This window comes from Lagenorhynchus albirostris, chromosome 19 (genome assembly GCF_949774975.1).
Source record: "Lagenorhynchus albirostris chromosome 19, mLagAlb1.1, whole genome shotgun sequence".
NCBI lineage: Eukaryota > Metazoa > Chordata > Mammalia > Artiodactyla > Delphinidae > Lagenorhynchus > Lagenorhynchus albirostris.
The window spans coordinates 47,461,051-47,488,651 of NC_083113.1; the positions used below are offsets into that span (position 1 = coordinate 47,461,051).

Here is a 27,601-nt window from a genome sequence, read left to right on the forward strand (position 1 = left end):
CTCTAGGGTCTAGCGCATAATAGACATTCACTTGGTGAATAAATAGATGAGGAATGCACATCCCCCCTCCCTGACCCCCAGATCAAACATTTTTATTTTTAATTTATTTTTTAATGAATATTTTATTTTATTTTTCGGCTGCACTGCACTGCAAGTGGGATCCCAGTTCGACCAGGGATCGAACCCCTACCCCCCTGCATTGGAAGCGCGGAGTCTTAACCATTGGATCACCAGGCAAGTTCCTATTTTAAATTTATTTTTAATCTTTTTTTTTTTGGCCAGGCTCTGCAACATATGGGATCTTAGTTCCCTGAACCCGTTCTCCCTGCAGTGGATGTGGAGTCTTAACCACTGTTCTGCCAAGGGAGTCCCTGTAGATCAAACTTTTTTTTTTTTTTGTGGTACTTGGGCCTCTCACTGTTGTGGCCTCTCCCGTTGCGGAGCGCAGGCTCTGGACGCGCAGGCTCTGGACGTGCAGGCTAAGCGGCCATGGCTCACGGGCCCAGCCGCTCTGCAGCATGTGGGATCTTCCCGGGGCACGAACCCGTGTCCCCTGCATCGGCAGGCGGACTCTCAACCACTGCGCCACCAGGGAACCCCAGATCAAACTTTTTACTCTTTGCCTCTGAACAAATAGGTGAAGAAGCTCATTCTCTAGTTTAGTCCACTGCTACTCCAAGTGTGATCCCCCAGTAATAGCACAGATAACACGTGGGAGCTTATTAGAAATTCAGAATCTCAGGCTTCGCTCCAGACCTACTAAATTGGGATCTGCATTTTAAGATCCTAGTGAGGCAGGAGATAGATGGGCCCCAGGTTAGACATTTACAACTTGGCCTCCCGTTTAGGTTTCATGAGACAGAAAAAAGTGGGTCAGGCTGGATACTTACAACTAGCCTCCTGTTTGCATTTCCTGAGACAGGAGATAGGTGGGCTGCAGGTTAGGCATTTACAATCAGTCTCCTGCTTGCTCTGAAATAGAAGCAATGACAGGGACAGGGTAAATAGCCAAGCTTTGTCTATTGTGGATGCCTTAAGATAACAGTCATGGCAAGAGCAAAGAGGGGCAAAACCTTGTTTGAGTAAAGGACCAAGGGATCTCCGCTTCCTCTCACCTTGGGGCAAGGGAGACACTACACATGGGCACAAAGGCTCCTTGGGGGTCAAAAGTCAGGGGACAACTCCAGGCCATGGTGACTCTTGCTTCTCCCAGACAGCTTCACGTCGGGATCCATCTTGACTGAGAAGTGCATGCGCACCTAAGGGGAGGGTCCTGAGACAAATTAGCCAGGGGAGAACAAAACAAGATGGTTGGCCAGAAGGAAGACAAAGCCTCGGAAAACTGCCCCTTTATAAAGAATTTAAGAATTTCCCAAAGGCGCAACTCTTTCTCTGAGTTCGCCCATGTGTCTTTCTGCATGTACTTTGCTTTTCCAGTAAACTTTTTCCTTTTCTCTTTACCTTCTGCCTCCTCGCCTGAATTCATTCTTGACAAGGCAGGCAAGAACTAGGGATCCAAGCCCTAGCCGCTGGCCCCTGTGGTCTCGTGGTTAGGACTCCCGGTCCGGGAACTAAGATCTTGCTTCCAGCTACCACTCGCTGTTAATTGCTGCAAGCTACTGCTTACTGCTGCATGCATCCGAAATCACTAGGTGACTCCTATGGTACTTCATGGTCTGAAAACTCTTCAGTCACCCCCATTTGACCTACTAGCAAATAAATGAACATTCAAAGTTCATTTTATAGATGATAAAAGTAGCTTAGGTGCCATGGAAGAATTAGACTACATCCTTCCAAAACTAAGTATTTTAGCTGTACTATCTTGAGCCCCTGCTATCTTCTTCATGACCCCAGGTAAGGTTCAACCAGTATTCTACTGCAGAGCAAGCCATGTGTATAGCACTCACTGTTACCTACAGTCCTAAGCAATTAGCCCAGAATAAGTTAGTAGTTTCCTAAAATAGACAATTTGCATGTTGCATTAAGATAGTTTTCCTTCTATTATATAGTTGACACTATCTGTCAGGGAAAAATATTGTAACAGGGAAGAGCCAAATCTGACTACATGTTGGATCTGTTTCTTTTACTTTAACCTTTGCTTTCCGCTGCTTTGTTCACTAAAAGGATACCGTCTATACATAGTGGCCTGCCTCAGGGAACCCCGCCCCTGAATGTTAAACCAAAGCGCCTTTGTTCAGGGAAATATCCCGACCCTGTCCACCTGTGGATGGCTGCAAGAAATAAGAAATTAACACAGCCCTGAGGTTGGCCATTGCAGGGGATATTTGCAAAATTTACGGTCTTTTTACTTTACTTCCTCATCTCCTCCCCCTCTCTACTATAAAAGAAACTGGCATCCACACCCCAATAAGTGGTTATTTTGAGACTTTAGTCTGCCATCTTCTCGGTCTTCTGGCTTCCTGGATAAACTTGTATTCCTTGCCTCAACACCTTGTCTCTGATTTACTGGCCTGTTGTGTGGCAAGCAGAGCGAGCTTGGACTCGGTAACAATATCATAGAGAACTGGGTAATTATCTGAATAATTCATGTAGAAAATTCATTTTTAGAAGAATGTGACTTTTGGGCTTCAACAATTTCTCTTCATGTGTACTGAACCAATCACTGGGGAATAAAAAACATTTTTTAATCTATCTTCAATTCTTTTGTTAGTGAAAGTGCTATATTAACAGCAACAACTATGGCAACATAGCTAAGTTATTAAGGCTACAACCAATATTACTTTATTTTGAAAGTACAGTTTGTACAATTTTGGCTCTCCATTTTAAATGTGCGGGTACAAAAGTCTGACCAATTTCTCAGGTTGTTGTGACTAAATATGCTATTTGGGGCCATTTTGTTAAATATCTTTTTTTCTTTTAATTAATTTATTTTTGGCTGCATTGGGTCTTTGTTGCTGCGCGGCTTTCTCTAGTTGCAGAGATCGAGGGCTACTCTTCATTGCGGTGCATAGGCTTCTCATTGCGGTGGCTTCTCTTATTGCGGAGCATGGGCGCTAGGCGCGTGGGCTTCAGTAGTTGTGGCACGTGGGGTCAGTAGTTGTGGCTCACGGGCTCTAGAGCACAGGCTCAGTAGTTGTGGCGCATGGGCTTAGTTGCTCCGCGGCATGTGGGATCTTCCCACACCAGGACTCGAACCCATGTCCCCTGCGTTGGCAAGCGGATTCTTAACCACTGCGCCACCAGGGAAGATCTATTTTGGGCCATTTTGGATCAGAACAGTTGTCTCTCTTGGTTTTGACCTTAGCTGTCTTAACCTCTGGGTGCCTAAGTTTCCTCAGCTGTTAATAGCAGGTAATAAAAGTAACTCGTAAGGTTGTTGTGAGGATCAGTGTCTGCTGCATACTAAGTGCTCAGCAAACATTAGGTGTGATGATGATTATTAATGCTTTGCTGTGAATTGGGAAATTAAGTGACTTCTTGCTAGCTTTTGAGCTTGACCTTCTATTTGTGTAGCATGCTCTTTTACATGAAAAGAGTAAAATTCTTCTGAAGTATTGAAACAAAGCAGGACCCTGTGGGGCCGTCCTGAGCACAAAAGCTTTTCTAGGAAATAGGTTTTATTCAGCCTCCTTGACCTTCCCAGAGTTCCAAAGGGCAGATTCAGACAGTTGCTAATCAGGGAAGAGAGGGAATGCAGAAACAAGGGAAGAGCAGTCAAGAAACAATAGTGCAGCCTTGGGGTAGGGTCCTGGTTCCTCCTCAAGGAATATACATATAATATCTTTTAAGTTCTTCTGCAGGAACTAAGGCCCCCCACTCAGGTGGAGGATGGTAACTTCAGGCTGAGCGCAAGATTCCTGGAGCACCACCCAGTTACCTCACCACCAACCAATCAGAAGAAAGTCACACACCCTGCAGCTCTCACCCTAAATTTTACCATAACCCCCCCCCCCACCCAAATCATCAGGGAGTTTGGGGTTTTTGAGTACCAGCCACCGTTCTCCTTGCTTATCCCTGCAATAAACCTTTCTCTACTCCAAATTCCCACTTTTTGGGTTGTTTGGCCTCACTGTACATCGGGCATATGAACTTGTGTTCCGTAACAATATCTTTAACCCAGTTATGACCAGCAGCACAATTTTATACCCTTGTATTTAGATATACAAGATGATGTAGGTTAATAGTGGAGAGGTTTAGGTTATGGGCTTTGGAGTTGAACAGAAACGGGTTTGAATCTTGGTTCTTTAACTTACTTTTCAGTGTGTACTTAGGCAAGGCAGTTACCTCATCTGTAAAAGGTATGCCAGTTGGCCTGCCTCATACACAGTTTAAAAACTAAACGAAATAATGTAGGAAATGTTTAATAATGCCTCACATATAAACATTAACTATTACTTTTCAAAGGCAAATCGAGGACCAAATGCCAAATTGTCTCTCATAGAGTATGTTATTTTTTCCACACCAAATCCAACAAGGTCTAAAGGACAAGTGTATCCATGAGCACAACGTATCAGAATCTGAGGCCTGCATACCATTCTGCAACTAAAACGAACATAACTAGATACTAAGAGCTGTGACCTCTACCAAACACACGTCACCATTTCCCCCTTATTAATCATGTCAACGACTAGGATTTAGAGTATGGATACTAAAATGTCGGTCCCCAGAAGTCCACATCCTTACTTGTCACGTGACGTGCCCCAGTCCCTTCTTTCCCTGCCATTGCATCAGCCGATTTAGACCCGCCTTCCCAGAAACCAACTAATAAGCTGATTCGTGCTCCAGTTGACTGGCATGTCGGATGACCAATAATTTCTCGGAAAGGTAAGGCGCGGCGGGGCACTTTCCATCCGCGCTCTCTGGTTGGACGGGGCGGTGCGTGCTGCCAAGGGCAGTGGTTTGGCGCTGGTACCTCTGCGTGTCTGCGGGACAGGTAACCGTGGCTCCGGGCGCTGGGCTTTGAGGGAGGAGTTAGGAACTGCGACCCTCGGGAGAAGCAGATTGACCTCTGAGAGAGTTCTACGGCGCCGCGATAGCGGCTGTGCTTGGCGTTTGGCCCCTGGGCCAGGCCCTGTGAGTACTCCGGAACGGGGCGCGGGCTGGAGCCGGGGTTGAGGCAGCCGCTTGGCGACACGGCAGCTGGAGAGTGGCCTTTTGTCAGACCCTTGGAGCGCTGGGGGTGGAGTGGCCTCGGGTGGCCTTGCTGAGGACCGAGACCTTGGAAGGATCACTGTTGTCGCTGACCATCCGCCCAAAGCTGAGGTTTTATCTCCCCTGGTTTTAATCCCCTAGGGGCGGGCGGGGTTGCGGGCGGGTAGAGTGGTCAAGACGGGTGGAATCAGGCTGTGAGCCGTTCCCTAAATTCTTAAAATTAGCTAATAACTGATACTAGTCCGGGCCTACCTAGAAGCAATTTCCGTGCTCCATCACGTTTAGCTATTACTTTTTCAGGGTCTGCGTTTCCAGTGTGCTTTAAGTTCATTCGCAGTTCGCTACTAAAGGGTTATTAATTATACCATGAAATACTTAGCAACCACTGTGCTGGATGCTGAGGACATAACCGTAATGGTGAGCAAAAACCACCAGTCATGATTCTCACTGGGCTGGAACTTACAGCCTGTTGGGGAGATGGACCTCCAGCTGTCAAATGCATGTGCAAATTATGACGGGAGACACCTGGAGCTATGAGACTAAAATAGGAAGAATCTGATTAAGAAGGAGAAGCCTTCCTTAAATAAGTCTCTTTGAAATTGAGATGCCAACAATGAGAAATTAACTAGGAAAAGGCAAAAAGGGAGAATAGGGTAGTCAGCTTACCTGGCAAGTGAAGAGCATGTTGAAAGGTCCAGTGGCTGGAGCCTTAAACCCAAAGGCCAGTGAGATTTAAGGTACTTAAGACCTTTACAGTTCCTGCTGGGAAATGGAATCTGACCTCCTTTGTGCTACCTCTGTATCCAGTATAGCCTTCCTGTGTATTTATATTGAATAAATGAATGAGTGGTGATGGTGACACAGCCTTTAATAGTCCCAGCGTCCATAGGGCCTAACAGTTATTTCTGTGACTATCTCCCTATTAAGGGCATGAACTCTCTTTCATCTTGGTTCCCAGCATACAGTATGTATTCAGTACGTTGAATGAATAAACAAAGATGGAAAATTCATGTGTCTTTTGGAATGGAACTGCTTATTTTCCTCAGGTAACACATTTAGAGGAGGAGCAATGAACATTCTGAAACAGCTGTGATGTCGCTGCTCAGTCAGGATTAGCACCGTACGTTCATTGTTGCCACCATGATTAATATTCATTGCGAGCCATGATGAGAAGGGTCGAGGAAGAATGTGGTGTGACAAACTTTCTAGAAACCGTAGCCTTGACTCCTTAGCGTGAACAGAAAATCCTCAGCTGTGGGGATTTTAGTCAGCTCCTTGGCTCTGTCTGCCAGTGTTTCACCATCTTTTTGCCCAAAGGGCTTTTTGTTTGAGTAATGAGTTGATTGAGTTGTGAATAAATCAATTGAAATTGTGATTAAACATAAATCTAAGAGTCACAGTCTCATCATGTTCGTTGTGTACATCTTTCTTTGTATCTTCCTCCTAGGAAGGAAGAAAACTTTGAGCTAAGTGATGTAAAGTAATAGTATCCAATTCGTTCCAGGTTACAAGTTGCTTCCAGATACAGGATGGCTTTTGGCCTTACACCCCAGGTGGCGTAGGCAGAGTAGATCTTACTTTTTTACAAAAAAGGAAACAAATTTAGGACAAAGTGCCTTTTTATTTAATTGTTTAAAAATTTTTTTGGCCATGCTGTGAGGCATGTGGGATCTCGGTTCCCCCACCAGGGATCGAACCCACGACCCCCGCATTGGAAGCACAGAGTCTTAACCACTGGACCACCAGGGAAGTCCCAAAGTGACTGTTTTTTTAAAATAAATGTATTTATTTATTTGTTTGTTTTTATTTTTGGCTGCGTTGGGTCTTCATTGCCGCGTGCCAGCTCTCTCTAGTTGAGGCGAGCGGGCGCTACTCTCCGTTGCGGTGCGCGGACCTCTCATCGCAGTGGCCCCTCCCACTGCGGAGCACGGGCTCTAGGCTCACAGGCTTCAGTAGTTGTGGCTCGTGGGCTCTAGAGTGCAGGCTCAGCAGTTGTGGTGCATGGGCTTAGTTGCTCGGCAGCATGTGGCATCCTTCCGGACCAGGGCTCGAACCCGTGTCCCCTGCATTGGCAGGTGGATTCTTAACCACTGCGCCACCATGGAAGTCCTCAAAGTGACTTTTTAAAGGTTAGAGCTAGGTCTAGAATTCTAGAGACTTTTAGATAATGTTGTGAATGAGATGGTTCCTATTTTTCTAGACACCCAGTGCAACATGGCACTACAACTCCATGCCAGTGATTGGTACCCTCTACCAAGGCCTGTCACTTCTCTCTAACCTGCTTGTCATAGAAGCCGTGTAATATATGTGAAAGAGCTCTGAAACTGTAAAGCTGTTTTATTCCTAATTTCCCTCTCTTCTGATTCCCTCTCTCTTTCACTGGCTCTTGAGCTCTACTTCCTCAGTGTGGCTACAACGTCCTCACTCCCTAGCAGTCAAATAGCTGGGAAGGCAGCAGTTTAGCAGTTGGGTTCTGGAGGAGCTAAGTGGAGGCAGGTACATTCCTGCTACTTGCAGGGCAGTTCCTTGTACAGATGGGCCCATGCCCAGGTCCACTGTTGCCTCCCCTAGATGGTCACGCCAAACCTAGAGGCCCTGGCTTTGGGGATAGTGGAACTTTGCACTGTTCTAGGCATGTGGGTTAAGATAGAGCTGGAAGTGCCCTTAGAGTTCATCTATTATGGCCCCCTTTTGTTGAAGTAATTCCCTTAAGGACTTGGAGCTAGGACTGGAACCTGGGTCTCCTGAGCCTCCCTCATCTCCAGGGGGCTCCTCTGCTAGACTGAACTGTGAGGTTTTATTCCCATTTCTTTTGTGTTTTTTTTAAAATTTATTTATTTATTTTTGGCTGTGTTGTGTCTTCGTTGCGGTGTGCTGGCTTCTTACTGCGGTGGCTTCTCTTGTTGCAGAGCTCGGGCTCTAGGCGCGCGGACTTCAGTAGTTGTAGAACAAGGGCTCAGCTGCTCCGCGGCATGTGGGATCCTCCCGGACCAGGGCTCGAACCCGTATTCCCTGCATTGGCAGGCGGACTCTCAACCACTGCGCCACCAGGGAAGCCCTATTCCCATTTCTTAATTCCTGACCTAGGGCTTGGAACAGCGGACGCTCCATACATTTTTGCAGTGAATGAATGCATGAAGAAACTACCTCCTCCGCTTAATGTGTTGGTGTATTGAACAGATTGAGGTTGGCCCGGGAAGGAAGAGCATGTGGGGTTGCTCTCTGCTACTGCAGCAAGTTTTGCTTCGATGATGATTTTAGCCTTGGACATTACAACATAGAGGTTTTAGGATCAAACAGCTTACCCGTGTCTTGCTTTGACATGACCTGAGAAGCTAGGAGTCTTGTGTAATGTTTACTTATCTTAGTTTCAATTCTCCTAATTTTCTTTCATTTTTCCTCTGGTTAGTTCCGTAGGGTTATTTTCGAGATGGACTCAACCCTAACAGCAAGTGAAATCCGGCAGCGTTTTATAGATTTCTTCAAGAGAAATGAACACACCTATGTTCACTCATCTGCCACCATCCCTTTGGATGATCCCACTTTGCTCTTTGCCAATGCAGGCATGAACCAGGTAAGGGTATTTTCCCTTCCCCTTGGCTTTTTTGTCCACAGAGGCAGCACAGCAGCCCTGGAGTCAGTCAGAATCCCAGTTCTGTCCTTCCTGTGTGATCTTGCAGAATCTACTTTATGTCGTTGAACCTCTGTTTCTTTGTCTGTGAAATGAGGAATAATGATAGTGCCTGCCTTTAGATTGTAGTGAGGAGTAAATAGAATAATGCATTTAAAATGTTTAGTACAGTATTTGAAGTAGGTACTTGAATATTAACTATCATTATTTTTAATTATGATGAGAGACCCCCGATACTCATGGATTAAACTTGTATGCCTCTCAAGAAAAATACAGCCTACATCTAGTCGGTAAAGTTTTGCCTTTTTTTTTTTTTCTCCTAAGGAAATAGCTGTGCTTTATTAAAATCAGAGGCTGGGTTAATCTTGCTGAGCCCTGAAGAGACTTGTTAGCTCAGCTGTTGTGGTTGTCCTTCATCTTTTCATTGTCCTTGTTTTTTTCTTTATAAAATGTCAGTTCTTCAGGATTCTTTTTTTTTTTTTGCATTACGCGGGCCTCTCACTGCTGTGGCCTCTCCCGCCGCGGAGCACAGGCTCCGGACGCGCAGGCCCAGGGGCCATGGCCCACGGGCCCAGCCGCTCCACGGCACGCGGGATCCTCCCAAACCGGGGCACGAACCCGTGTCCCCTGCATCGGCAGGCGGACTCCCAACCACTGCGCCACCAGGGAAGCCCAAGATTCTTTTTTTTTTTAAAGGAGCTTTTATTTTATTATTTTTTAATTAATTAATTAATTTATTTTTGGCTGTGTTGGGTCTTCGTTTCTGTGCGAGGGCTTTCTCTAGTTGTGGCAAGCGGGGACCACTCTTCATCGTGGTGCGTGGGCCTCTCAGTATCGCGGCCTCTCTTGTTGCGGAGCACAGGCTCCGGATGCGCAGGCTCAGTAGTTGTGGCTCACGGGCTTAGTTGCTCCGCGGCATGTGTGATCTTCCCAGACCAGGGCTCGAACCCGTGTCCCCTGCATTGGCAGGCGGATTCTTAACCACAGCGCCACCAGGGAAGCCCCTCTTCAGGATTCTTTTAAGGCTTTGCTTTCATTCCCATTCTAGGCCATGCACAGTCTTATTTTTTTCTTTAATTAATTAATTAATATATTTATTTATTTATTTTTGGCTGCGTTGGGTCTTCGTTGCTGCACACGGGCTTTCTCTAGTTGTGGTGAGCATGGGCTTCTCATTGCGGTGGCTTCTCGTTGCAGAGCACGGGCTCTAGGCATGCGACTTCAGTAGTTGTGGCACGTGGGCTTCAATAGTTGTGGCTCACGGGCTCTAGAGCGCAGACTCAGTAGTTGTGGCGCATGGGCTTAGTTGCTTCGCAGCATGTGGGATCTTCCCGCACCAGGGCTCGAACCTGTGTCCCGTGCATTGGTAGGCGGATTCTCAACCACTGTGCCACCAGGGAAGTCCCATGCACAGTCTTATTGATTTTTTTCTTTTTTTAAACTTCTTTCTTGAAGCTACTGCCACGAATGCCAATTCGGATCTACTGCTGACGAAACTTTATTAGTAGGATTTGTGTTTGGGGCAATTGAACTATAAAAGATATTTAAAAGTTTTAGTTTTGGAGACAAGCATTTTCTTGTGAAGTAATGAGAGCATCACAAGTTTATAAAGGTGTTTGAAAGGAGTTTTTCACTATACCTGTGACATTGAAAACTATTTAATTGGCTGGAAGTGGATTCAGGTTAGATGGGGCCCTCAGGACTTTCCTTTGGAGGTTCTCTGGGTGACTGCTTAGCCCGGTGGACACACCAGCCCTTAGGATGCCCCTCACTGTGGGATAAGTTGACATTTTCTGTTCTCTCAGGTCTCTTCTCTGGCATGGAAAACTAGAGGCACTGGGAACATTTTCTACCTGTATTACATGAACCATGAAATTATAAAAGTGTTTTCAGTTGTGTGAGTCCCATGCATACACCTGGAATTGAGGGCACTAATTTTAGGTGGACTTTTTCAAGGTGGTGAGTTTTCTGGAATACTGGAACAGTTTTGTTCTACTCAGCCATACCTGGGCTTTGTCTTCTCCCACATGAACTGAACGTACTTGGCAGAAGAACCATGGAGTCCAAGGTTTATAAACATTCTTTGGATAACAGTAACTAGTAGCCTGCATGTAGCACCTCCTATACGCCAGGCATTGCTCTGTGTCTTATGTGTATTAACTTATTTAATCCTCACTCTGTGCCATCCTACTGAGGCACTGAAGGCTCAAGTAAACTGCCCAAGCTCACGAAGCTGGTAAATGCTGGAGCATGGATTTGAACCCAGGCAGTCATTTGCTTATGTGCTGTATGCCTCTTAATCAGAAATACCTTGTGTTTTTTGTTTTGTTTTGCTTTGTTTGTTTTTACATTTTGAATTAGTATTTATTGAGCATCTGTTCTTTTCAGGTACTTTTCTAGGTGCTAAGTAAGATAGTTTCTGCTTTTAAGGAGTTTACGGTCTAGCGCAGGACTGTACAATGTACTTTCTGCAATGATGGTAATTCTATTATCTAATCACACACCAGCCATGTGTGATTATGGAGCTAGTGTGACTTAGTGTGACCAAGTGGTGCTAATTTTACTCCCTGAACAGGTCTCAAATTTTTTTCTTCCTTATCACCTTTACTACCAAGCCAGCACATTGGTTTTAGAGTATGTTCTTCCAGAAAGATGGTATAAGCCCTGACTGCAGAGACTTGAGAGGAAACACAGGTTTCACTGCATCAACCTTGACTGTTATCCCAGATCTGGCAGGGCTTTCCTTTGTGCAGTTGGTGTTACTGGCAGTGGTGGAGACCGTTGGAGAACTAGGACCAGGGAGGAGCTGCTCCAAGACAGGCTGCCTCTGCTGCAGCACACAGGGCCACCTGCCTCTGATAAGTTTCTGTATTGCAGGCTAATCAAATCCGGAAATGAATAGTCTATGTGTGTTCTCTTCCTGCCAGCCTGTAACCACCTGATATATCTGCAGCTCTTTAAAAGTCGAAATGTTCCCTTTCTTTTTTAGTTCAAACCCATCTTTCTGAATACTGTTGACCCATCTCACCCTATGGCGAAGCTGAGCAGAGCTGCCAATACCCAGAAATGCATCCGGGCTGGGGGCAAACACAATGACCTGGACGATGTGGGCAAGGATGTCTATCATCACACCTTCTTTGAGATGTTGGGCTCCTGGTCTTTTGGAGATTACTTCAAGGTAAGTTCAAAGAGGAGATCTCTGAGCAAAGATCAAAGGAATTTTAAGCAAAACAGTCATTTCTACTGAGGGAAATGGGTTCTAACTTTGATGGTTTCATGATACAAAATATCATCTAGGAGTTTCAGAAGTGAAGGACATTTATCAATTCTAAGACTTCTTGGAAGCAGTACCTGTAATTTTATGATTTCAGTTTACATGTGGATTTCTTGTATAAATTTGACTGTTTATGGTGAATATACTGTATTGGACCTCTCCTACTCATATTAAATAGATTCTGGTTTGGTCATATTCCACATCTTTTTGATCGTTTTGTAGGAATTGGCATGTAAGATGGCTCTAGAACTTCTCACCCAAGAGTTTGGCATTCCAGTTGAAAGACTCTACGTTACTTACTTTGGGGGGGATGAAGCAGCCAGCTTAGAACCAGACCTGGAGTGCAAACAGATCTGGCGCAACTTGGGGTAAGAATGTAGCTCGCATGTGGAGAGTATGAGTACGGAGGAATAAAATGGTTCCTACACTCAGTGCCAGAGTGGGGTCTTAGGACTTGGGGTGCATTGCCATTTCCTATTTTGGGGTGTGTGTGTGGAGGTGGAGGTGACTGGGAGTAATTATCCTTTGGTGCATCCTTTGCTTCTTAGTAGGTTTACTTGATCATTCTGTCGTTGAAAGCCAACATAAAGAGTCTCGTGTTTTTTTTGTTTGTTTGTTTGTTTTGCGGTACGCGGGCCTCTCACCGCTGTGGCCTCTCCCGTTGCGGAGCACAGGCTCTGGATACGCAGGTTCAGCGGCCATGGCTCACGGGCCCAGCCGCTCTGCGGCATGTGGGATCTTCCTGGACCGGGGCACAAACATGTGTCCCCTGCATCGGCAGGCAGACTCTCAACCACTGTGCCACCAGGGAAGCCCTCTTATCTTTTTTTTTGCTTTTTATATATTTTTAGAAATTGTACATAGAGTGCATATGTTGTGAAATTTCAAACTATGGAAATGTAAAAAATAGGAAATGGAAGATCCCTAACATTAGTCCTTGTTAACAGTTTGATACCCCATATAGAGTCTTTCAGGCCTTTTTTCATATTTCTGTAGCCCTGTGTGTATGTGTGTGTCTTTTTCAACAGAGTGTATTGATATGAAACAGTTTATTTCTTATAGAAATGTAATGGCGTCAAACAGGTCTAGGACAAAGGAAGTTGTGGGGGGTTTTTTTGTTTTCTTTTTTTTTTTGCGGTACGCGGACCTCCCACTGTTGTGGCCTCTCCAGTTGCGGAGCGCAGGCTCAGCAGCCATGGCTCACGGGCCCAGCCACTCCGCGGCATGTGGGATCTTCCCGGACCGGGGCACGAACCCGCGTCCCCTGCATAGGCAGGCGGACTCTCAACCACTGCGCCACCAGGGAAGCCCCGTGGGTTGTTTTTTTTTAATGTAATATAATTCTAATATAAAATCACATAGCATAAAAGGTAACATGATAGATGAGCAATATGTGTTCTGGGCTTAGAACATAATAGAATTTATGAAGCTCTGTATCAAGAGGAATCTGATTGTGGAGTGATGTTCCCCTGTAGATAACAAGAATGCCCATGATGTCCTTGTCTCATTTTCTTGTTCTTTTTACTTAAACTCTCTTGTCATTTAGTGTGTAGCTTTTTATATACTTAAGCACTGCTACTTCTCCTTTATTTTTAATTTTTTTTTAAATTACTTTTACTCAGGGTATATTGTTTCAATCCAGCTTCCCCTTGTACTTGGTCTGAAATCCCTCTTTGGTTAGACTCTATAGTCTAAATGTACTTGGATGTTTTGAGTAGTAACACATGTGAAACTTAAAATACTAATCTTGACTTTTTGAATCCTGTTTTACTTGGCTTGTATATATCTGTACTTTGATTTCAAACAAGCATAATCTTTTTTGAGTGCTCTGTTATCTAGCAACTCTCAGCAGAGTCAATATTTTGGAAATGTTTTAACCTTAAATTCTTTTTGGTATCATTTTAAGGTAAAAGACAGATGACTAAATTGGGGCATAGAGAGGTGACTTTAAATGATCAGCTGCTTTTTTTCAACACTTATACTGTCATAATATAATTGTTTTCATTTATAAAAATGAAGGAACATTTGCAAAGAAACGTGCAAAGAAATTTGTTTAAATTCTGGTCGGGAATTCCCTGGCGGTCCAGTGGTTAGGACTACGCACTTCCACTGCAGGGTACACGGGTTCCATCCCTGATCAGGGAACTAAGATCCCACAAGCCGGGCAGCCGATAGATAGATAGACAGACAGACAGACAGATAGGTAAATTCTGGTCATATTCAGCATAAACGTTTCCATTTTTATGTGTTCCTATCTAGACTTTATCTATATCTTTGCATGTTATTATTTATTTATGATCACAGCATATGTGCATTTTGTATTCTGTTGTAGTCACTCTTGAAAAGAATCATGTTCTGCTTCTTTATCAGGATTTGAATGCAGACTCAGCACTAGTAATTGCCAAAGAGTGAGCCTTCTTTCTAGAAATGCATAAGGATCTCCTTTTTTGGTGGATGCAAGTCTGTGCAGAATCCTGTCACTAGCTATAAATGGGCTTATCTTCCCGCTCTCTGCAGGCTGGATGACAGCAAAATCCTCCCAGGCAACATGAAGGATAACTTCTGGGAGATGGGTGACACGGGCCCTTGTGGTCCCTGCAGTGAGATCCACTATGACCGGATTGGTGGTCGGGATGCGGCGCACCTCGTCAACCAGGATGACCCCAATGTGCTAGAGATCTGGAACCTCGTGTTCATCCAGTATAACAGGTGGTCTTGGGGTCCTGATCTGTTCCTGCTAAGAGCAGCACCTTTCCTCAAGCTGCGTAGAGCGAGAGGAACTCGGCGCATGGCTGTCTTCTCATCCTCGTCTTTGGGGACAGTGGAGCAGTGCTAAAGGCATCATGGGATCTTGTGGACATTTGTTCAATTTTATTTCTCAGGTTTTCCCTCTGATCTCTGGGACAGGGCTGGGCCTATTCTTTTATAAACTAGTTTTATTCCATATACTGCCTGCTTAAGGGCTATTCCTATAATGTCATTTTTGCTGTAATTTGAACTGCTGTTTTAAAGCTCATTTCATTGAAGCTTGCCTCACTCTTTAATGAACCCCAGAGTATTTCTTCCCGTTCTCCCTTCATGCCCCACCTCCCACCAAAACAAGCAGAGGCAAATGGCAAATAGTCACAGCCTGCAAACTGCAAAGTGAGTTCTGCCCAGCAGGGAGAGATGGCAGCCTGAGTCCGTGTTTCATCCTCCTCTTTCTCTGGATCTTGCAGGGAAACCGATGGCATTCTGAAACCTCTTCCCAAGAAAAGCATTGACACAGGGATGGGCCTGGAGCGACTAGTGTCTGTGCTGCAGAATAAAATGTCCAACTATGACACTGACCTTTTTGTCCCTTACTTTGAAGCCATTCAGAAGGTACTGGTCCTATTGCAGACTTCTGTGGAGGTTTCCAGGCTGGACCCTTAGTACTGTCAAAGATAAAACAATCATATGCTTTGCCGGGTACGGGTACCTGTGACCATCTACCAACTTCACTGTTAATAACACAGGGGTCTAAGCACAAGGCACTGTATTTTATTGTGTGCAGGGGCCTAGCTGGAGGCTCTTCACTCTTGCTCCTGTTACCTTTTTTGGGGTCATAGGATCTGGCAAGAGGTCATCCTTTCGATTTATGCCCCGTCAGTCCTCTCTGAACCTCCTAGGGTGAGGCAACACTAGAAGGGCTGCTTCCTGATGAGCTGCCTCCTGGTTTTTATCTGTAGGGCACAGGTGCTCGGCCATACACTGGGAAGGTTGGTGCTGATGATGCTGATGGGATCGACATGGCCTACCGGGTGCTGGCCGACCACGCTCGGACCATCACCGTGGCCCTGGCTGATGGTGGCCGACCTGACAACACAGGGCGGGGGTAAGTGTGTTACACGTGGGGCAGGGTGAGGACTGACGCTGTTGAGTTTTATGGCTCTCTTTGGAACTTAACACCGTACTTCATTATTGTTTGTCTTCTAGGTAGTTGGAGGGATCCTTTTATTTTTTTTAGGGATAAAGGGAGTTTCAGCTCACTTTGAAGAGTTCACTATATTAAAGATGATGATAAGGATTGTATTTAGGGTTGTCTGATAAGATATTGGCAGGGGCAGGGGAGATACTGATGAACCCCAGGCAACTTCATTACTGACAGCCGGGACCTGGAATTGGATTGTGGGCCTCACGTTGGCCGTCTGGTCTGTACTTCTTGCCTTCATCTCTGGTTCAGCAGAACAAGCTTGGAAAATAAACCAAGGTTACCCCAGGTTATCCTTGATGCATCTTTCTGGATATATTACTGAGTTTTATCCTGGAATTAATGTTAATGACTTTGGGGGAATGCAAAAAAAAAAAAAAAGAAAAGAAAAAGCAGGCTTAGGATAAAAGAAAGAATCTGAAAGAGAAAGACAAAAAATTGGTCATGTTGCTTGGGTAGAATTCCAAAGGACCCACTACCAAACGCTCGGCTGGGAATGTTGTCTAGCAGGAAACTGGGTTCTGCCTCTTATAGGTATGTGTTGAGACGGATTCTCCGCCGGGCTGTTCGATACTCCCATGAGAAACTCAACGCCAGCAGGGGTTTCTTTGCTACATTAGCAGATGTTGTTGTGCAGTCCCTGGTAGGTGTATTTCCTGTTCACCTCTTCTGTACTGAAGCACATACTTTAAAAGATGTAGAGTGGGAGATATCACACTGTTAATGAGAATTTTTAGAGGAGTCATAGTATAGTCCCTGCCTTCATTGGGCTCATATCTGTGTCTCCCGTTTACCAGGGAGATGCATTTCCTGAGCTAAAGAAGGACCCAGATATGGTGAAGGACATCATTAATGAAGAAGAAGTGCAATTTCTCAAGACGCTCAGCAGAGGGCGTCGCATCCTGGACAGGAAAATTCAGAGCCTGGGAGACAGCAAAACCATTCCCGGTAAGGACCGGTTTGTTCCTTTCTTCAATAGCCTGGTTCATCTTTCTGGAAGAGGCAAGCCCTTTCTCACAAACTGACAGTGGACTCCTGTGTCTCCAAAGGCTGAGCATAGCTTGGTTAGACCGCTTTTGGTGTAAAATGGGGTTTATAGTAAGATTATAAAAGTAACATATTATTATGGCAAAGTATTCAAACAGTACAGAAGTAACAAGTGAAAATCCTCTTTCCCAAGCTCATTTCTCAGAAGTCACAACTCTTTGGAGTTTGTTGTATAACTATTCAGGACTTTTCTGTATTTGCATACAAACGTATATAGGGGTGTGTGCGCGTGTGCAAGCAAAAAATGGGAACGAGTAGTATATAGTGTTTTACAACTTTAATTTTTTACCAGACAGGAAAATTAATTCCAGAAGTTTTTACTTTTTATGGAAGTATAATATAATGTGCAAGGTGAAAGCCTGATGAATTTCCACAAACTGAACACACTTGTGTTCAGATTAAGAAACAGAACTTTTCCAGGGACCTCTTGTGCTTCCCCCAGGTTGACTGCAAAAGATTTGATGGATTTTCTGACAAATACACAGAACCATTACTAACTTGCCTGGCTCTTTAATCCCTCCTGTCACTGCCAGTGTCCTCCTGGGAAGGGGTTGGGATGGAAAGGAAGGGGGGCCATCCCTGTCATTCTTATGTGATTCCTTTGTGCTGTGTAGGGGACACTGCTTGGCTCCTCTATGACACCTATGGGTTTCCAGTGGATCTTACTGGACTGATTGCTGAAGAGAAGGGCCTGGTGGTAGATATGGATGGCTTTGAAGAGGAGAGGAAGCTGGCTCAGGTAAAGCATTTGGGGAGTGAGCAAGAAACTCAGCCCCAGTCAAGGCAGGACTTGGCTGCAAGGCAAGAAAGAATTTCCTTCCATTAAAGTCTTTGAAATTCTGTTTTTCCCAAGACAGTGAGTCTCAAGTGGGGGCAGTTTGCCCCCCCTTTCCCCAAGGGATATTTGGCAGTAGCGTATAAAGGTAGTTTTTGGTTTTCACAACTGGGGATGGATGCTACTGGCCTGTGGTGGGTAGAGGCCAGGAATGCTGCTCAACCTCCTTCAGGGGACAGCCTCCCAGAACAAGAGTTACCTGGCCCCAAATGTCAGTAGTGCTGAGGTCAAAAAACTCTGTTCTAGAGCTTTACATTGGGCATAGTTTAGCAATTTCAAGTCCTTCAGAGTGCTTTTTCTTTGATATTAAGGTAACTTATGCTTATTTCTCTTACTGGCAGCTGAAATCACAGGGCAAGGGAGCTGGTGGGGAAGACCTCATTATGCTGGACATTTATGCTATTGAAGAGCTCCGGGAAAAGGGTCTGGAGGCAACAGATGATTCCCCAAAGTATAATTACCATTCGGACTCCAGTGGGAGCTACGGTATGTTAGTGTGCTCATCTGGGGTGGTTTTCAAGCAATGAGTCTCAAGATTAGGAACCCAGGATATCCATGGTAGCCTTGCCTGCAGTGCTGTGTAGTCATGCTGTGTAATTTTATACTCAGAGAGACCCTTGGTGATTGACTTTCTATTTATTTTGGAATAATTATAGATTCACAGGAAGTTGTAAAAGAAATTTACCAGGAGATTCCTTGTACCTTATACCCAGTTTTCCCTAATTGCAACATCTTGCAGGAAATAAGGAAAATGACATTGATTTATAAAATTCCCTGTGGCTGTTGAATTTTGCATCGGGATAGTAGCATTCTAAAGTTAAGACAACTCAAAAGAAATATACTGGTGCTACATGTTTTTGCTTTTTTTGCTCCAGCAGAGATACCTAAATCTATGTAAGGAAGCCCACAAAAGGAATACATTCCTTATGAATTGACCTTGGAGTAGGGAATTTATTACTACTCTTAAATACCTACTAATCAAATTCATCAGGTTTCTGTTCAGTAGTTCACAGTTAGGGTGACCATCTGTCCCATTTTCCCAGAATTGTCCCAGTGTTGACACTGAAATTGTCCCAGTGTTTTCCTCACACCTTGGGAAATCCCCTGGTCCCAAGCAAACCGGGACAGTTGGTCACCCCTACTGAGTATTATATTCTCCAGTAGAAAACCAGCATGTTAAGCCCTTTTGTGGAGTCTAACAGGCTTCTTCCAACATGAAATTAGACAATTAGGACCTAAGGAGAGTTTGAGAAATAGAATCCGATAAAAGCCAGCTAAGAATGTGTGAATGAAGTCATCAACCGTGTTTTCCCCTTGTATGCAGTGTTTGAGAGTGCAGTGGCTACAGTGATGGCTCTGCGCAGGGACAAGATGTTTGTGGAGGAAGTGTCCACGGGCCAGGAGTGTGGAGTGGTGCTGGACAAGACCTGTTTCTATGCCGAGCAAGGAGGGCAGATCTACGACGAAGGCTACCTGGTGAAGGTCGATGACAGCAGTGAAGACGTGAGCCAACAGTTCTTCTTCATCAGTGGGGAGCGGGGGCCCAGCAAAGGGCCGGGCCTGGGCGCCGGGCAGCTGCTCTGGCTTCTTGGTGCTCCCAGCCCTGAGGGGCAGACACCACCGATCTTTGGCTCGTGTTCTGTGGTCAGTGTTTCTGAAGCCGAGGGAGCTGCTTCTTGTACTGTGTTGCTTTCATCACCGTTAGGTCCCCTTGTAGCAGGATCCTTGCAGCCAGGCTGCTTAGGTTGATCCCTGGTTCCTCCAGGCTTTCCTTGTAAATAAGGAGAGATAGCTCCCTGGAGGGCAGACATCCTTGTAGAAGACGTGGCCTGTAGCTCAGCCACTGCTGTCTCTGTGGTCTTGGATGAGTTACCTAGTCTCGGGCTTGAGCTTCCTTACAATGGCTTTAATTCTCTAAGATGCTCCTTAATGGAGAGAGTGTGTGTGTGTCTGTGTCTATGTATATATACACATGTATTACATATTTAAAGTGTTGTGTGTTTGTAACGATAAATATTTATATAGTGGTCCATATATATATATGTGTGTATATATAATGGTATTAATGGTATGTGTGTATAGTACATAAAGGGAGAATTCATATTTATGTCCATTTATATATATTTTTATATATACATATATACACACACATATGTAGTTGGATTTATTTATGTATTGGTCTCCTCCTTGACTCCTCTTAGAAAACTGAGTTTACGGTGAAGAACGCTCAGGTCCGAGGAGGGTATGTCCTGCACGTAGGAACAATCTATGGCAGCCTGAAAGTGGGGGATCAGGTCCGGCTGTTTATTGATGAGGTGAGTTTGAGTTGCTTTAGGCTGGTTAGTAATCATCTTTCCTTCCCCTTTTAAAAAAAATGTCAGCTTTATCGAGGCATACCTGGCATGTAGAATTACAAGAGTTGTTTTAAAGTGTACGTCATAGTGATTTGATGCAGGTTGTGAAAGGAATTCATCTCCTCCTCTGGCTTTCGATTGGTCCATCATTACTGTCCCTCCTAAGTGAAATTATAAGTAGATGATTGCGTGTAAGGTGCAGAAGTAAATTTTGAGGGATGTCACTGAGAGTTAAATCTGTTCCCAAGTTAGACCACAGTGATTTCAGTTGAGATCCTATAGCTTCATTTTCACGGATGGCCTTTCTCCAGCTTAACCTCAAATACTTCTTCAGGAGCCGAGGATCCTGTGTTAAGAAATAGGTTCTGCTGCACGTGCCAGAGCTCCAAAATAATAGTAGCATAAAACAAGACGGAAGTGTGTTTGTCACCTGAAAGTCTGAGCTGATGCAGAGGCCCTCCCCACAAAGTCACAGGGCCTTGCTCTTCCTTGCTTTTGTTCCACCATCATTCCTGGGGTGTTGCCCTTGCTTTCATGGTCCAAGAAGGTAGCTATGAGATCCATTTTCTAGGCCAGGCGTTGGTGGACTTTTTTTGTGAAGTGCCAGATAGTAAATATTTTTGGTTTCTGAACCATACTGTCTCCATCACAGCTACTCGACTCTGCGGTTGTGGCACAAAAGCACCGTAGGCAATACGTAAACACACAGGTGTGGCTATGTTCCAATAAACCTAGATATAAAAATGGATTGCAGGACGGGTTCGGCCCACAGGCCATAACTTGCCAACTCCTGTTCTAGACAGTGGGAAAGAGGAAGGGGAGGGTGTGTTCCTTTAAGGGTACACATCACTTCTGCTCACAGCCCACTGACCAGAATTTAGTTACATGGCCACAGTTAGCGGCATGGGAAGCTGTAGGCTTTATTCTGGGCAGCCATGGGTCCAGCTAAAAACTCTAGTACTTGGGAAGAAGAGAGCAGGTGCTGGGGGCCGAGCAGCAGTCCGCTGCAGACCTCTCCACCAGCCTGCTCTGCCCTTTATAGCCCCGACGGAGGCCTGTCATGAGCAACCACACAGCCACCCACATCCTGAACTTCGCCCTGCGTTCCGTGCTTGGGGAAGCTGACCAGAGAGGCTCCCTGGTTGCTCCTGACCGCCTTCGGTTTGACTTCACCGCCAAGGGAGCCATGTCCACCCAACAGATCAAGAAGGCCGAGGAGATTGCAAACGAGATGATTGAAGCAGCCAAGGTGGGTTGCGTTACATGTGAGCTCTTGGGTCATGAACTCCACTCCTTCCTGCGCCATCGCTTTCTATGTATGGAGCCGCCCCCGCCCAGATGCTCTCACTCTGTCGAGCCATAGTCTGTCCGGTGAACACATGTGTTCAAAGCAGTGATTCTTAACTGTGCTGGGTAGGAGGCAGTGCTGGTGTTCAGTGGGGGACCTCAGGGAGGTCTTTGGTCCGCCCCTTCTTTAGGACAACCAGAGCTCTTTTAGTTAAATCTGTTTTACATACAGCACGTCCATTTAAGGTTTGGTTCACTGTTCAACAAAGTAGTTGGAAATTCCTATTTTGAGCCCCTTGACTTTACACATGGGGCTTTATTTTGGGAGGCTCAGGGCACGTGATGGGCAGAACCGAGATCAGAAACCCAGAGCCATGCCTGCAAGACTGCACTCTCCCTGCTGCTTCCTACTGCACCTTCAGAGAAGATCTTTTCCCAGCTTTTTTTCCTATCTTCTTTCCGTGGCAGCCCGTCTACACCCAGGATTGTCCTCTGGCAGCAGCTAAAGCCATCCAGGGCCTGCGGGCTGTGTTTGATGAGACCTATCCTGACCCTGTGCGAGTCGTCTCTATTGGGGTCCCGGTGTCTGAGCTGTTGGATGACCCCTCCGGTCCTGCTGGCTCGCTCACTTCTGTTGAGTTCTGTGGGGGAACGTGAGTACCTCAGGGGGAGCAGTGGGTGGACCTGCCTTTTGTTAATTTGCGTTACCCTCGGAAGGTGTGGGTAATAGGCTAGACCAGCTCTCACTTGTCTAAGGATGAAACAGAGTCCTCAGAAATGCAGGTGCCAAACAGCATTCCCAGGAATCAGCATCTGCGTGCTCCCATCAGACCCCTCCGTGTCTGACGCTGACATTTACTGGGTGTGTGATGAAACGTTCTTCCCAGGAGGGAAGGTGAAAAATGTCATCCTAACACTTACAGCTGCTTGCTCTCGTTCCCTGGACGGATGATGACAGAAGGCCTGGGAATTCATGATTCCGCAAGGCCCTGGAGCTTCTGATCTGGTCCTAGCCCCTTTTCGTTCCCAGGGCCTCACATAGTTCCCTTAGCAGGCTTGAGTAGCATCTGTGGAATTAACCTCATCGTCTCAGAGCCCCTGAGTCAGGCCCCACGGTAGACCCGGCTCAGTTTGGCTGTGGGCAGCCACATGTTTCTGCCAACTTGGAGTCCTCCATAGCCCTTGGGGTCTTTCTGGGACTGTCTGGTGGCCTGGGAAGTTCCTGCCTGCCAAGAAATCAGAGGGAAAAAGACATTCTTAAGGCCATGATAGAGCCCATCCAGGGCCTCCTGTGAGCCTCCGGCAGGCAGAGAGCAGGTGGGTGCATGGAGGATGGGGTAGGGATCTGGGAGATCACATTCCAGGCCTCCCTCTGTCCAGTAGAATTGGGCCTTCAAATGAGTCCCACCTCTGCCTTGATACCTCTCTCCATGACACTCTAGAGCACTGGAAACAGCTTTCGGAGACTTTACATCATCCTTGCGGAGTGGCTGAGAGTAAATGAGCGTTTGAGGTTCTCTGAGCCCCTGGGGTTGTCTGAGGTGCTGTGGTAAAGACTTGAGAGGGAATCCACAGATATTCTCAGGCTGTTGAGCAGGGACAGACGGCAGCAGTGTGGTGAGGGAGAACTACCCACATTTCATGCGTGAGAAAACTGAGGCACAGGAACGTGGCGCCTCGCTCAGTGTCGGCCCCAGCCAGGCCTTCCCTGACTGCCTGCCCCTTCCAGGCCACAGCTGCGTTCTGAAATAAACACGAAGGGCCTTTGCTCATCATCCCTTTGAGGGAGCTTCCCTGGGAGCGACTACCACTTAGGGCTCCTGCCTGCCAGCCAAGGGCTCCTGGGTGCTGTGAGGACCATGAACTTTGCCTTCTGCCATTCAGGCATCTGCAGAATTCGAGTCACGCGGGAGCTTTTGTGATTGTGAGTGAAGAAGCTATTGCCAAGGGCATCCGGAGGATTGTTGCTGTCACAGGTGCCGAAGCCCAGAAGGTGAGCAGGTCAGGCTGGTTTGTGGCTTACTTGAACAAGGCAAGCGGGGACCCAACCTGTGGCTCCACAGTGCCGATGGTCACGTGGCCGCTGCGGTCAGAATCGGAGGTACAGCACGCCGTCCAGGGTGTCCTCCCGTTACCCCGCCTGGCGGAAGAAAGCCAGCACTGCACGAAACGTTCTAGCTATGTTACATTTAATCTTTTAAAATGTAGGTAGATTCTGCCATAAGGTGTCTGTGTCTAGGAGGGTAGGCCATAGTTTTGCTGTGGCTTCTGTGCCCCCAGCACTTAGCCACATCTCCCTTGGGGTATGTACCCAGTTTGAGACGCATGGAGTACGGGGACAGTTGCTCTGGGGGTGGGGACTGTAGCTCACGCCTGACGTGTGCCGAGGCTTGAGGAGTGATGATTTCATAGGTGGGAAGGGCTCCTGGCTCATGAGTTCTCTGTCACCCCCTGAACCTGAGTTCCGCTGGCCAGGTGTGTGAGGAGGGTGCTCCTTTCTGGGGCATGAGGCTGCAAACACTTGCCCCTGAAGGAAGAGAAAGTTCTGGTGTTCTGGGGGTGTGTTGTCATAGCCTGCCATCGGTGTCTGCCACGGTTCACAGAGTCGTGAAGCTGAAAGTTGCCTGACCCACAGTTTACAACTCTGATTGTCCGCTCCCAGGCGCTCAGGAAAGCAGAGAGCTTGAAGAAATCTCTCTCTGTCGCGGAGGCCAAAGTGAAGGCCCAGACTGCGCCAAATAAGGACGTGCAGAGGGAGATCGCGGACCTCGGTGAGGTAGGGGCGGCCTCCCTCCTCAGGTCCTGGTTCTCGGTGCAGTGGGCCTTTGGACTGACTTCGGATGTCCGGCAACCTTGCCAAGGGAGCTTCCCAGATCCTGGCCTCCGGACCCCTGGAACCAGCTGCTGCCCCCGTTGCTGATGGCAGGGCAGCCCCTTCTGAGCACTAGTGGGCACCGGTGTTGAGGGGGGTGGGAGAGGCACTGTGGGAACCCACTGTCTCCAGGTCTCCTGGTGTTTGTTAACATTTGGGGGCTTTCCATTAGCCCATCACGGGCTGTGTTCACTGCCGTGGGGGGACCAGGTCTAACGGGGTCCCAGCTCTCTTTATTCTGCCCCTTTCTCTCCAGCCCTGCTCCTTACAACTCACGTAGTTGCTCATAAAGTGACTCGTCTCAAGGCCAGTGGATTCCTTTTTGTTCTTGTGTTCTCTCTCCTTCTGGACACTGGTTGGGGGACTCTGGTGTCAGAAGCCAGAAGGGTGGGGTGGGCTCACATCCTCGCTCCTCGTGGCCCAGCTCCCAGTGGAGTTCCTGTTCTGGTTCCAGGCTCTGGCCACCGCAGTCATCCCTCAGTGGCAGAAGGATGAATTCCGGGAGAATCTCAAATCCCTGAAGAAAATCATGGATGACCTAGACCGGGCTAACAAAGCCGATGTCCAGAAGCGGGTGAGTCCTGGCAGTGCAGGAGCCGGGAGGATTTACCCAGCAAAGGCTGTGCAGACTACTCTCTGGGTTTCGGAGTCTGAGCCTTTGACCTGAGGCCTCTCCTCTGGACTCCCTTCCTTGCAGGTGCTGGAGAAGACAAAGCAGCTCATTGACAGCAGCCCCAACCAGCCCCTTGTCATCCTGGAGATGGAGAGCGGTGCCTCGGCCAAGGCAAGCCGGGGTTGGGGCTCCATGGCACCACCCTGTGCCTGTCTGCTGCTTGTCTCCTCTCGGGGTCTCAGCCTTCTGGTGGCTGAAGTGGGAGCCTTGTGGCTCTGAGCAGAGTAGTTGCCTGACGGCCCACTCTCTGGGACTGAGGTTGGGCTGAGCCATGGAGAGAGCTGGTGGCTGGAGAGCTGTGGCTCCTCGAGGTGGAAGGCGAAGCTCCGAGCCAGAGCGTGGGCGAGGCCCTGTGCTTAGTCCTCCATCCAGGCTCCCGGGACCAGCACCTGCTCTTAGAAGGGGGTAGGGGGTGGGAGCTCTCTGAGAACTGAGCTCTGCAGACCCGCTGCACTTGTGGAGAGCGTGGCCCCCTTCCCCAGGGCCATGGCCTGATGCCAGGTTCTCCCCACAGGCCCTGAACGAAGCCTTGAAGCTCTTCAAGACGCATTCCCCTGAGACGTCTGCCATGCTCTTCACAGTGGATAATGAGGCTGGCAAGATCACATGCTTGTGTCAAGTCCCCCAGGTCAGAGTGCCCTGCAGTCTTGCTCACAGCAGCTCTGTGCCAGTGGCCATAGCTTTTCTCAGGGAGCTTGGTTCTTCTTACACCTGTTTGCCAAGACCCATGTGTGTTTGTGCAACCCCTGTTAGAAGTGGCTGTTTTCCTGCTCACCTGTTTGTCACCTCCCCAGCACGCCTTCCCCTCAGGCTCTCCCCTCCATGGTGGATATATTTAACCGTGCTGGCTTTGCTGCTTGGTAGGCCTCGCCCTGGCTGTCATACCCACAGTAGGATCTCTCTCAGCTCTGGCAGCATCACCCGGGGCAGGATTGGGTGTCAGCCTCCCCCATCCTTTTTCCATCCCACCCCTCTCCTTGTCTCCCTCAATCCCATCCTCTGTCCTAACCCCCACTTCTCCTTCCTGTCTTCTAGAATGCAGCCAACCGGGGCCTGAAAGCCAGTGAGTGGGTGCAACAGGTGTCAGGTCTGATGGATGGCAAAGGTGGTGGCAAAGATGTGTCCGCTCAGGCCACAGGCAAGAACGTGGGCTGCCTGCAGGAGGCGCTGCAGCTGGCCGCCACCTTTGCCCAGCTGCACCTGGGAGATGTGAAGAACTGAGGGGGAAGGGCGGCTACCACGAGGAGGCATCTCCCCCGCACCCAGATGGATCCGTCCAGCCAGGAGCGCTCCATCCCCCACAAGGACATTCTAATCTTGGGACCTTTAAACAGCCCCATCTGTCCTCCTAACCCAGCAGTAACTGGAACTTAGCCTGGGAGCCAGCCTGTGACTCAATTCCCATGTTACGCTTCTGCCCCGAGCACATCAGCGCCATCTGTCTAGAACCACTACCCCAGGATTGTGTCTGTAGAGTTCTCTGCAGACCCAAGGCTCTGGGCCTGCAGGGAGGAATCGTTTTTGCTGCAGAGAATAAAAGGACCATGTGCAATACTCGATAATGCCGTGTGATTTCTTATCTTCTCCTCCCCTCTCTTCCCCACCCCTCACCCCACGGGTGCCCCCAGTGTGACAGCCCGTGGCTCCCTAGGTGTCTGTAGAATAAATGCTGTGGCTTCAGCTGGCTTCTGGTCGCAGTCCTTGCTGAGTCTCGCCCCAGACCCCTGAAGTTCGGGAATAATGGCCGCTGGATTTTCCTCGACATCTGTGGAGGTGGCCCACAGAATAGAGCCCCTCGTAGGAGAATACCTTCATTTCTTAGGCCCATATCCCTTTTTCTCACTTGATGTGCAGGTTGGGTGTGAGGTCAGAGGCATTCTTTGGTATAGGAGGTGTTTAGGGTACATCAGTTGCCTCCCCCCACACCTTTGACTGCCATGTCATTCCTGGTTCCAGGACCTCACTTGGACGGTGAGGGTGGAGACTCTGACCTGGTTCTGTGTCCATTCACCCAAGTCTGAAGACAGTTGGGTTTGGTAGTAGTGTACAGTACTTGGTTGTGCCCGCTTTGGCTGATTTCATGTCCCCTGAGTACAGCAGGCTGGCTCTGGGGCCCTGGGTCATTCTCAGGCCTGCGGACTTTGAGGGAGGAGGAAAAGCAGGTCTATGCTGAGAAAAGAAGCAGAGGCCAGCAGTCACAAGGCCTGGGGGTGAGGAGTATGAAAAGCAGACGGAGGGTGCTGAGGCCCTTGGCTGCAATATGTGCATGCCAGGTGAGGAGTGTTAGGGATACAAAGAGCTCACACAATCCAGGGCAGGAGAGACATAGTTCCATTCATTCACTCGACAAGCGTTTATGCCAGCCAGGGCACTGACAGTACAGGAGTGACCAAGACAGAAGGTCACTGCCCTCTTGGGCAAGGCAGTGGGGAACATGGATAAAACAGTCACACACATAAGTGCAAAATTAAAATAATTACAGCTTCACAAGTGAAAGGAAGAAGCCCTACGCCCTGAGCGCAAAGGCTAGAGGTCAGCCGAGCCGGCCTAGGTGCCACTTCTGC

General features: G+C 47.6%; 1 protein-coding gene across 4 annotated transcripts; it reads left to right on the forward strand.

Annotated features, from left to right (window-relative positions):
- Window positions 1-131: 131 nt before the first annotated feature.
- On the forward strand, window positions 132-26,591 carry AARS1 (alanyl-tRNA synthetase 1). 4 transcript variants are annotated; one of them, XM_060132201.1, is made up of 21 exons: window positions 132-234; window positions 8,522-8,686; window positions 11,733-11,921; window positions 12,240-12,385; window positions 14,535-14,726; window positions 15,236-15,380; window positions 15,728-15,873; window positions 16,504-16,612; window positions 16,767-16,917; window positions 17,631-17,755; window positions 18,193-18,337; window positions 19,176-19,354; window positions 20,053-20,166; window positions 21,248-21,454; window positions 21,961-22,145; window positions 23,377-23,485; window positions 24,155-24,268; window positions 24,819-24,938; window positions 25,062-25,148; window positions 25,552-25,665; window positions 26,073-26,591. In XM_060132201.1, the coding sequence occupies exons 2-21, from the start codon at window positions 8,543-8,545 to the stop codon at window positions 26,256-26,258; spliced, it is 2,907 nt and encodes a 968-aa protein (XP_059988184.1). In that variant the 5' UTR covers window positions 132-234; window positions 8,522-8,542; the 3' UTR covers window positions 26,259-26,591. The 4 variants fall into 4 exon arrangements, with proteins under 4 accessions (XP_059988184.1, XP_059988186.1, XP_059988185.1 ...); XM_060132203.1 differs by lacking the exon at window positions 132-234 and adding an exon at window positions 4,835-4,894; XM_060132202.1 differs by lacking the exon at window positions 132-234 and adding an exon at window positions 4,900-5,034.
- Window positions 26,592-27,601: the final 1,010 nt, after the last annotated feature.

What these genes read in the sequence shown, in the direction of transcription:
- AARS1 (XM_060132201.1), top strand. Translation starts at nt 8,543, where the DNA reads ATGGACTCAACCCTAACAGCAAGTGAAATCCGGCAGCGTTTTATAGAT. An exon ending in CCTGACAACACAGGGCGGGG is followed by an intron (nt 15,874 to 16,503) that starts GTAAGTGTGTTA and finishes TGCCTCTTATAG; the next exon opens with GTATGTGTTGAGACGGATTC. An exon ending in CAGGTGCCGAAGCCCAGAAG is followed by an intron (nt 23,486 to 24,154) that starts GTGAGCAGGTCA and finishes GTCCGCTCCCAG; the next exon opens with GCGCTCAGGAAAGCAGAGAG.